The 11,436-nt window shown below is 42.0% G+C and overlaps 1 protein-coding gene across 1 annotated transcript in view; it reads left to right on the top strand.

Annotated features, from left to right (window-relative positions):
• Positions 1-276: 276 nt before the first annotated feature.
• The window catches only part of prmt8b (protein arginine methyltransferase 8b), a 16,744-nt gene continuing 5,584 nt past the window's right edge, over positions 277-11,436 (top strand). Inside the window, exons 1-7 of the mRNA XM_022202554.2 lie at positions 277-1,109; positions 4,142-4,366; positions 5,513-5,668; positions 6,317-6,380; positions 7,358-7,500; positions 7,818-7,905; positions 10,507-10,622. Of these exons, the coding sequence (XP_022058246.1) occupies positions 1,041-1,109; positions 4,142-4,366; positions 5,513-5,668; positions 6,317-6,380; positions 7,358-7,500; positions 7,818-7,905; positions 10,507-10,622 (861 nt within the window). The 5' untranslated portion in view covers positions 277-1,040. The remainder of the gene's footprint in view (positions 1,110-4,141; positions 4,367-5,512; positions 5,669-6,316; positions 6,381-7,357; positions 7,501-7,817; positions 7,906-10,506; positions 10,623-11,436) is intronic.

Below are 11,436 nucleotides of genomic sequence, written 5' to 3'. Positions count from 1 at the left end.
AACGGGTTGCATTTTCTCATTATTTTCCTTTAAAACTAGTGACTGTATAAACTGTAAACCTGTGGGAAAATGTAAAAAAAAATGTGAAAAATAAAGTTAAATAAAGGTAAAATCGACTACTGTAACCTGTAAATATCATAGCATCTACTTTTGTTTAAGCCATAGTTAGGAAAATCTATTACCACATAAACAAAATCAATACATATAGATTCGTTTCTCCTTCACATAACACCTTTGTTACATAAGTGAGCGGCTGAGGAGAGCGTGGGTTCTGCGTCTGGTGTGAGAATGGCATCTGTCTTTGGGTAGCAGACATGTATTCCTTTTTTGTGACTGTTGTATTTTTATCACCACTCGTTTCATGTCATCCGATTGGCTCGTGAGTAACGGCAGGCTCTTGCGCACTCCCAGTTTGAACCCCCCTTTAACTTTCTCTCCGGAGAACCCACTGCGATTACGCTGAACGGAGTTTCCACGGCGCGCAAGAGGATGGCAACCGTGCGTCTTTCGGAGTCCCACTGCTCCAAGCGCTGAAGTGGGAGAGAAGAAGTGGAGTTTTGTTGCTAGTGCGCAACTGGGTGCCTCATTTATTTGGATCGTGGGTGACTTTGTATCTTCTTGGGTATCCAGAGATGTAGAAAGAGCGAGCAGCTTCACCCAAACCGGCGCGTAAAAGCGGCGTTAATGGACAGACAGACTCCTGCTGGCGTCGAACTTGCAACCTTCCAGTGGCAACACGGTCCCCCCCAGCCAATAAGCCGGCTCTGCCACCCTGAGTCCTCCCACTCCAACAACCTGTATCACACTGACAGCATGGATAACCGAACGTTTCACCTCGCGCAAATCCATCTCACAACTTTTCTGGAGGAATAGCCGAATTTGGCGTGAAACAGTGATCCGTGGTTCCCATTATGACTTTCACCTTCATATGTGTTCCAGCCATGCATTCTGTGGCTTAGAGTCGTTTTCACACGTTTCTGTGAGGATTTCAGAGCCTCGGAACACTTAAAAGAGTTGTAGCGTAAATCTCGTCGGCTCTCATGGGACTGAGGCATTCGTCGCGTTGTTTGCTGCTACGGCGGAAGATGGCGGAGGCGGACAGCTCGGAGGTAGGGACCTTGTGGTGTCCTGCACCCGGTTATAGCAGGATTACAGCTCTCTGGGTGTCAATATTTAGATGCTGACAACCCATTTGACTTGCATATCATGCATATATTTATTTGTCTTTACGGTTACTGCAGCCACCTTGAGAATCAGCACTGATGGCGTGCAGAGCAGAGGGAAGTGTATTTCTTGGCGTCCTGCAGATGTTACAGCTCATATATGTAGACTCGCGTAATTGCAATAATAGCGATAATGTGCAGGAAAGGTTTGCATGAAGGATGAATGATCTGCTGTTCATGTCCACTGTCCTTGGTGCTGAAACGGAACCTGCAGCTTTTCCATCGTAAGCCGGCTCTTCCCTGACTGTATCATCCCTATAGCAAATCTTATGTCTGTTGTATGACGAAGGTTATGTGATTTTGGCGGATTTTTTACTGCTATTATTGGATTTGCGTTTAATCCTTTCTCTTTAAGCCCTATGTTAGCGTGGAGGCACGTCCACTCATTCAAAACGACCCGTGGAGTCCTGCAGGACAAACTGGTGTAAGACACCCCCGTTGATGAGCAATGCCCACTTTTAATTATGTATCACATTTACAATAATGATTTAGTTTTTCTATTTTCTTTTTCTTACAATATCTCCTCTCATTTAAATCCCAGTCTGGTGGGTTTTGTGTATAGTTACAGGTCTTTGGTAATTAAATGCTGTCTGAACTGGAAAAAAATAGGAAATAAATCGAGACATTCCAACCAATTTGTGTGTGTGTGTGTGTGTGTGTCTGCGCGCACGTGTGTGTGTACATATGAAGAGTTTATTTGCAAAAACAGATAACTCTGTTTTATAAATTTTCAGAAAACTTATATTTTTATTGTTTACTTGAGATAATAATAATAATAACAATAATAATTTATTTTTCTCAGTTTTTTCATGTATTTTTCTACTGAGTCAAATCCACTCAACTTCAGTTTGATTGATATTATCTGAAGTAAACAATAAAAAAAAGTTTTCTGAAAATTTATCAAAACGGATTTGTCTGTTTTTTGCAAATAAACTCTTCATATACACTACCAGTCAAATGTTTGGACACACCTTCTCATTCATAGTTCTGATGCCTTCAGTGAGAATCTACAATGTAAATAGTCATGAAAACAAAGAAAAAACATGAAACGAGAAGGTGTGTATATTTTAGATTCTTCAAAGTAGCCACCCTTTGCTTTGATTACTGCTTTGCACACTCCTAGCATTCTCTCCATGAGCATCATGAGGTAGTCACCTGAAAAGGTTTTCACTTCACAGGCATTCATTGTCAAGGTTCATTTGTGGAATTTCTCACCTTTTTAATGGAGTTGGGACCATCAATTGTGTTGTGCAGAAGTCACGTTGGTACACAGTTGAGAGCCCTATTTGACATCTGTTGGAATCCATGTTATGGCAAGAACCAATCAGCTGAGTAAAGAGAAACCACAGTCCATCATTACTTTAAGAAATGATGGTCAGTCAATCCGGAAAGTTGCAAAAACTTTGCAGTCACAGTGCAGTCACAGAAAGTGCTACAACGAAACTGGTTCACATGAGGACCACCCCAGGACAGGAAGATCAAGAGTCACCTTTGCTGGTGAGGATAAGTTCATTCGAGTCACCAGTCTCAGTAATGGCAAGTTAACAGCCCCTGAGTTTAGTGCCCAGATAAATGCACACAGAGTTCTAGTAGCAGACACATCTCTACATCAACTGTTTAGAAGAGACTGAACCAATCAGGCCTTTATGGTCAAATAGCTGCTAAGAAACCACTTCGTTAGCCTAATAGCATAATTGCCTAAGTCATTTTTTTGGCCTTCATGACTTAGGCAACTATGCTATTAGGCTAACGACTTGTAAGGAACAAGCAGAAGAGATTTGTTTGGGCCAAGAAACACAAGGAATGGACATTAGACAAGTGGAAATCTGTGCTTTGGTCTGATGAGTCCAGATCTGAGATCTTTTGTTCCACCCGCCGTGTCTTTGTTCGCAGAAAACGTGAACGGATGGTCTCTACATGCATGGTTCCCACCGTGAAACATGGAGGAGGAGGTGTGATGATGTGGGGGTGCTTTGCTAGTGACACTGTTGGAGATTTGTTCCAAATGGAAGGAACACTGAACCAGAGCAAATCCTCCGGTTTGCGTTTAGTCGGACCATCATATATTTTCCAACAGGACAATGACCCCAAACACACCTGCAGGCCATGTAAGGTCTGTTTGACCAAGAAAGAGAGTGATGGAGTGCTGCGTCAGATGACCTGGCCTCCACAGTCACCTGACCTAAACCCAATCCAGATGGTTTGGGATGAGATGGACCACAGAGTGAAGGCAAAAAGAGCCAACAGGTGCTCAGCATCTCTGGGAAGGTGACTACCTCCTGAAGCTCATGGACTGAATGCCAAGAGTGTGCAAAGCATTAATCAAAGAAAGGGTGGCTAAGAGCTAATACAGCATAACATTATTAGATTTAACATAAAGTCAGCTTGTTAGACTTTTGGAAAGAAAATATGATTTTATTGCTTAATAGCTGTTACTGTATTAGATAGTGGCACACTTCACTTTTTAGAAACCTGTGCTACAGTACGGAACAGGGATATCTTCCCTCAGAAGTCACTTTCACACATTACATATAAAGTATCTGTTTTTTTTGTTGTTGTTCAAACTATTGGCTGGCAGTTCATATGACTCCCAAGGTAAAATGAAAAACTGTTTGTATATGTATATTCTTATAAAAACACTGAGACTTGTTTTGTGCCATGAAAATATTACATCAGCTTATTTCACAACCCCTTCTTCCTCAGTGTCGTAAAATCATTTCACTGCTATGTACAGATTAGCAAGGCCGCCATCACACAAGAAAAGACCTGAAATGAAAATTGACTATATGTAGCCTTTAAAAGGACAATTGTCTTCTATGGCATACAGTCCCAACTAATTCACTGCTTGCTTTTGGTGTCATTATTATATGTATTGTAATACAAACTCTCCGTGTTTCTTTCCTCTTCCTCCTCTACAGCGGCAGCAGCCTGTCATGTCCCCCCTCTCCCAGTCTGCTCAGCCCTCCCCACTGCCTAAACCAGTGCCTACCACCCACCATGTGCCCTGCGTCCCCCATACGCCTCATGTAGCAGCCCTGGCCACCTGTCCCGGTCGAGGCAAGATCGCCAAGTTCATCAGCCCGGAGGAAATGACATCCCGGGACTACTACTTCGACTCTTATGCCCACTTTGGCATCCACGAGGTGCGCAGAGCAGGAAAGGCAGCTTGGAATCAGTAGAGTAAAAGAATGACACCAGATGCCTCCTGTTGATTTTGCACAAGGAGTTCCAACTCTGTTAGTCTGACTTTCTGGCAGCAGAATATGTCAAAAAAAAAAAAAAAATCCGAGCTAATTTAACACACAATTTTCATGGACAGATAGAATTTGATTTTGTTGATCCACATCTTTGTGACACAGATACGTCTTCTGTAACGTAGCCACAAGAATATACAGTAATTTTAAATCCTCGGTTTGTAGGATCTGAAAATCAATTTTAAGATTACAGTGCAAAAGCAAACTGCTAAAACCAAGCCAAGATTCAAACAAACAAAAGTACAATTACAAGTAGAGCCCCGCACGTTTTCCAAAACATCATTTTGAACAGAAGATTGAAGCGTGAAACCAAACACAAGCAAGAAGCAATTGTCTACCTGCAAATAACCGAAATTTTGATTTAAAAGTGAGGGGAAGTAGAGTTGCTGTTCTGGTGGAAAGTGACTCAGCTGACCAAAGATGAGACTTTTCCATCACCAACCAGCATGAAAGATCCCAGATGCAAGAGTCCGTATTCAGCACTCTAAAGTGAAAACTATCCTTCTTTTCCCACCATCTAGTGAAGTGCTGATGCTATAGCCTAACTAATGACCTTGATCTGTGAAGGGAAGGTGGTGGAATAAGTTTAGGGACATATAGACCTTTTAGGAGGTGTCCATATTTAGCATGTGGGTCAGCTTTTTGTCTGCTTGCAAGACAAAGAGAGTGTCCTGATTAAAGGAGTGCAACGCGAAAAAAGATGGAAAGTAGGATATGTGAATGGGCTCAGGGAGATGATATGAAGAAGTCCCCAAAGGCTTTGTGTTGTACTCCTGCCTATTTCAAGAAGCTCCACCACTGTCACTGGCCTAAATACAGCCTTTACTACCTCATTACACATGAAGAAAAGATGAATTCATAGCATAATGTCTACACACCTGCATCTCCATTATGCAACTTTATGTCTATTATGTGTTCCTTTGAGCATTTCTATGAATCACGCTATTCTGTAGCTTGGTATAGAAAATATACTCATTCATATTTGTGTCAAAATCAATATGTATCCAAGCTGTGCACTTGTTTTCTCTAATGCAGGAGATGCTGAAAGATGAGGTGCGGACGCTGACCTACAGGAACGCCATGTACCACAACAAGCATGTGTTCAAGGATAAAATCGTCCTGGATGTTGGCAGCGGCACAGGGATCCTGTCTATGTTCGCTGCCAATGCCGGTGCCAAACACGTGTACGGGGTGAGACTGATACATGCACCCTCGGGTCGCGAACAAATACTTGACCGTACTCTAATGCTCGTTCCTTTTGTTGAAATCGTGACGAGAGCAAAAAGCTAAACACCTATTTGGTATTCAAACTGATATCATGTCTGGCTCCGCGGTCTCATTATCTCTCATTCGTAGCCTTTCATACTCTACATGCAGGCGCAAATTTTTGCCTTTTTAAAATTCCTCATAAGGGCCAGTCTCGTACAGAAACTGGAATCTTTCTCAGACGGTCTTGCGCACAGAGGCCGAGCTGCAAGTCAGAGGTTATACATTACCGGGAGACTCTTCTGCACTTATGTATGATTCATATACTGTCTTACATTTATGGATGGGAGATTAACATGATGCATTAAATTTCATGCAGCACCAGGTCTGAGGTGAGCAACCAGGGGCATTAGAGTTTAGATGGATTAGCAGGGTTTGATTAAATTTGTCCTTTCAATTTTACCCCAGAGGTGAACCTGCTGTATACAGGGAGAGAAAACCCTTGCTGGTTGTTTCTACTGTTGATTTCCTCCAACAAGGATTTTAATATCTTTGATACATAAGGTCATTACTGCACCAAACATTTTGCAGTTTCGAGCTCAGTGATGCGTACTTTTGTCCTTCTACCTGCAGATTGAATGCTCGAGTATATCTGAATACTCGGAGAAGATTATCAAGTCGAACCACCTACACAATGGTAAGAACTGTATATTCATCTGTCTGAATGCACAACAGTGCAAAGGCATGTGGATTAGAAGCAAGTGTGACAAATCAGCATATTCCCTTCGTTGCCGTCACACTTGACAACATCAGTCACAGTTCTGATGGTTTAACTGGCAGCTCGTCTGTGATGCCAAATAACCATAATCTTTGCCATCAATCAGAATTCTCTCACTGGGGTTGATTACCAATTGCAAAATGCCCCCTTAAGCTTCACAGATGATCGGCTAGCAGCAGATTGAGGGCTTCAGAACCTGTGCGTTTGACTGGTTTTAATGTCATCTTTTGCAGATATTTGGGGCTTTTAGCTAATGATTTCACTATGGCCCAAGCACTAATTCTAAATGTATAATGTACAGGCAAATTAGGTATAGGAATCAACTGACTGACCCATAACACTGACCCATAACAATGCATTTTAATTAGATTTCCCGCGACATGATTGAGCTTAAAGTAAGAGATGTGTCTAACTCATAGTCAGGACAATGCAGAAACATGTAGAACCTAAAACAAACTAGTTTACCATTGGCTTCCACAGATTTTCTTTTAAAGAATATAAAGTAGCTCCATTTATTCTACCAAATTACAGATAAAACACAATTCATTTCAGAGTATTATCATGCAATTAGCCAACCTCATCACACTGAAATCCCTGCTGCCATGCAATTGTTCCACCTAGATAGTGCTTGGTATGTGTCTTCGTTTTTTCAAATCCATCTCCTCGTATCTCCATATCATGGGTCAAAGAGGTCAGAATGAAAAACAAGGCGAACAAAAACGCATGCATAAAACATCGAGGCAAAGATGAGAACCATAATTAAGCCGCACTAATTTGCAGCAATCCCAAGGCAGAAAAGCACGATGTCATGTGAGAATGGAATCGTTGTCCGATTTGCATTAATGTGATGAAGAAGCTGTGAAGTAATTTGTTGCCTGCTGTTTTGTGGCTTGCAGTCATTACCATCTTCAAGGGTAAGGTGGAGGAGGTGGAGCTGCCCGTGGATAAGGTGGACATTATCATCTCGGAGTGGATGGGTTACTGCCTCTTCTACGAGTCCATGCTCAACACGGTCATCTTCGCCAGGGACAAGTGGCTGGTATGATGGTGTTGCTGGAGGCTTGGGGTGTTAGTCTAGGCTTAACGTCTGTGTGTGACTGGACAAATTTGGCTTTTGACACAAACAGACCAGACAGTGATGAAGGAGACGGCTTACTGGAAGCTTGCGTGCATGTGTCTGCTGCCCAGATGCTGAGGTCAGACGTAAATGATCCGGTTTCTGCCCTCACTAGCTGCTGGCAGGCTTTATACTCGGCACATGCAGTCTTATATTACATGCCAGGTGTCTGAACAATAAAGATGATGGATGGCCTCTGTGTGTGTGAATTGGATACCTGAAGTTTGTCTTGTATTCAGAAACCTGGAGGCCTGATGTTCCCTGACAGAGCAGCTCTCTACGTGGTAGCCATCGAAGACAGGCAGTACAAGGACTTTAAGATTCATTGTGAGTAATTTTGCCAGATTTGTTGCCATTCACTTTTATGTTCTTGCCAAGTCATTGCTTTCTTTTGTCTCCGTCTCTCTGTCTTCCCGTCAGCTGTGCTTAAATAATGCCCATTGTGTAAATGAAGGGAAATCAATGTTAGTTAGTTTGGAAAATTTCACAAAATGTAACTAATTAGTACTTCTACACTTTGTCTAATTCACAATCCAGTTCTTGTTTTCTCCATCCCCATGTGCTGGCCAATGCAGACTTTAAAAAGAGATGCACACGTGGTTCTGTTCATACTAAAAAAAAAAGGGTACACGTTGTTCTGAAGACGGTCTCGTTGCCTTTCATATCTAAAACATAAAAACACAAAGAAGTCACATGGATGGGTTTGAAAGATTGTCTGTGCACTTTTTATGGGCCGTAGCAACTAGCTACAGATTGGGCTGTAGCACCGTGTCAGTGGGATTACTCCTGCTGAGCACAGTGGGCGGACAATAGCACAGGACTTCTGGAGAATTTCGAATTTCCCACTGTGTTCGAGCACAGCATGTACATATCAAACCACCTCCTAAGTTTGGTTGCGACTATTTCAATTACAAGTCATGAATTGTAAAGGCGTGGATGACTGAGAATTTCTTAGAACAGACTCTCAAAAAAAACTCTCACTTTCTTGGCACATGTGAAGGCAACATGCCAGAAGTTGGTAAAATTCTGGGCTGTGCATGAACATCCATGGATGCATGCTGACATGCAAGTGTTGAAAACATAAATTCACTTTTGACATTCATTATTCTTCCAGAACTGTGTTCACCAGTACAGGTAGCCCACTTGCAGTGCATACAACCTGCACAGTGACAATTTTGGGGCTCTACAGCCCTCCAAAGACATCCATGTGGACTCTCACAGACTTGGGTAGATGACAACATTTATGTCTTATGAATATTTGAACATGAACAGAATAAATTGGCCTTTATTGTGAAATATAGTATTTCTCTGACTCAGTTTTGGTCTCCACCAACTCCTGAGGTAAATATCAGGCTGCTATTTTCTCCACTGTGCTTACTAGCTAGTTGCTATTTGTTTAATGCTGAGCAGCTAAATAGTTGGGCTTATTTTAGTTTTAAAAAAAAAAGCAAGCTGAGTCTGGGCCGTAAACAGAAACAATAAGCTAAAACGCCTAAAAGAAAGTGCGGAATATTGGAACTTCTTCACAATGAGCCACCCATTTTTACACTATAAAGCCATTATTAAAATAAAAACAGATATTCCTGGTGACAAATTTCCCGGCCAGTTAGCAGAAATTAGCAGCAGCTACCACGGCTAATGTCCAAACTCGCCAGCGGCTACGCAACGTTTTAGATTAGCTTGTCTGGTTTTGATTAATTAGTCGAATACTCACATATATTCCGAATAAAAACATTTATAAGAGCAGCTTTAATGTTTTTATGACCAGAAATAAGTCATTACTAGCTCATAAATAAGTGTAGACTAAGACATTAGTAAATAAAACTTTCATGGGATATTTATCTAAGTAACTCACTAACAGTAAGTAAGAGGTTCTTCACTACAACAACCCATAAAGTTTGGATTTGTAAATGCTAAAGATGTGTTGCTAAGTGGACATTGGCCTGCAACCCTTAAAAATTTAGCTAAGTTAGTATTAGCCAAATATACCAGAATATACAGACACAATTATTTTTTACACAAACTGGCAACCCAAATCCTATCTATGAATCAATTGTTACTGATTAATAAAAAAGCATTTTTTCTAATAATAGTGCCATTTGTTCCACCATAGTAAAGCCTTAATAGAAAGTAATACCAAAAGTATTTTAAACCACTATGGTTCCTTTGTCCTGCAGGATATTCACTTCTCTAAACTCGCTCCATGTGTTCGAATAGCGATCACAGTTGGAGCACTGACTTTGAGATCCAGATCAAAGCACCAATATTAAAGGTGCCATTCAGACTTGTACATGCATCGGCATCAAATCTGGGTCGATAACTCCTGTTGAGTTTCCTTTTACTTCACAGGTGGTCTCCTTTGCTTTATTACAGCTGAACATACACACAGAGGTACATTCTTTCTCACAAATCCCAGAAGAATTCCGTCTACCCAAACCCTCACACTCTTATTTTTAGTTTCTCTGCGTTGGTGGCACATTCCACCTTCCCATCATACAGACTTAGAGTTTGGACCCCTGACAAGGCAAGGTGGAGTGGAAGGGACAGAGGGAATGGGGGAGGGAAGGGTTGTTTGGTGCGTTTCTGCCCAAATTGTACTAAAAACGGCTGCCAGACATGGCGGAGGAGGTGGAGGAGGAGGAGGCTGGAGTTTATTTTCGGGAGGGCTTGTCTTTTTCCAGATAGGGCCCGGATAGACAGAAAGATAGCGTGAGCACGGGACTGTTCTTCCTGGCAAGGTTAAGCGAGCGCCCTGTTTTATTTTCTCTGCTACCTTTTTTTTTTGTGCTGACAGCTTGGCAGGAAGAACGAGAGCAGAGCTTTGCAAGTGCATTAAAATGGAAGAAAAAAAAAGTCAGGGAAACCACATACTGCGTGCGTGCGTGTTCACATTGTTAGCTGTTCTTTGTGGTTTTTTTGTGTGCACAGGGTGGGAAAACGTGTACGGCTTCGACATGAGCTGCATTCGCAATGTGGCCATCAAAGAGCCTCTGGTAGACGTGGTAGATCCCAAGCAGGTGGTGACTAACGCCTGCCTCCTAAAGGTTAGTCTGTGTGTGCTTTTGCATAAATGAGTGCGTGGACACATGTTGTTTTTCATGAAACGATGTTTTTTTTTTTATGTTTTGTGCGTACAAATTCTGCATCAAAAGTCAGATACAGCTCTCACTACCAGCACACCTCTGAACATTCCCTGTCTGCTGAGATTGTTTTCTAGTACATAATAGAGGTTTCTGGCACGCAGTAATAGTCTGCGGCTCTGTTTCCATGCTTGAAGATACAACAGTGGCTTGGCCTTCATCCCACAAATGAACAGAGGATGAGAGCATTCAGAGAGGTGATAGCTTTTTTGTTTGTCCCCTCAACCTTTACCTCTCTTGTCATTGCTTTCACTGTCCTTTCTCTCTCCTTCATATCATGTTCTATTTTCAGTATCAGATAACTTCATTCCTCGTCTTTCTCGTGTCATTTTGCGGTCTTGCTCTTTCCTTCCTAATCGCCCCCCTTCTTCTTTCCTTTCATTCTCTGATTTAAACAGTGTCAGGCCTCACTAGTCCCTGTGTCTTTTTCTCTGTGCGATGGTGAAATGTCGCACAAGAGCAGCCATTAAAGACACCAGAGAGAATGAAAAGGGCTCTCCATCACTTCGATACAAGATGTTCCTCTTTTTTTGTGTGTTCAAAAAAAAGTGATTAATGTGTTAGGATGGAGGCCCCATTACTGGTTAGTTACTGACATGCTTGTCTGAAAATTATTTCTCGCTGCCTGTATCTCTTTCACATGGGTGTATTCAGGGTTTATTCACCCCGTTCGCCTCTTCTGCCAGCCGTCTCACCCCGGCGTAATTCAAACTGCCAG

The sequence above is a fragment of the Acanthochromis polyacanthus genome, chromosome 1 (genome assembly GCF_021347895.1).
Source record: "Acanthochromis polyacanthus isolate Apoly-LR-REF ecotype Palm Island chromosome 1, KAUST_Apoly_ChrSc, whole genome shotgun sequence".
NCBI classification, from domain to species: domain Eukaryota; kingdom Metazoa; phylum Chordata; class Actinopteri; family Pomacentridae; genus Acanthochromis; species Acanthochromis polyacanthus.
The sequence above is the reverse complement of the archived record's forward strand: the minus strand, read 5'-3'. Positions and strand labels throughout refer to the sequence as shown.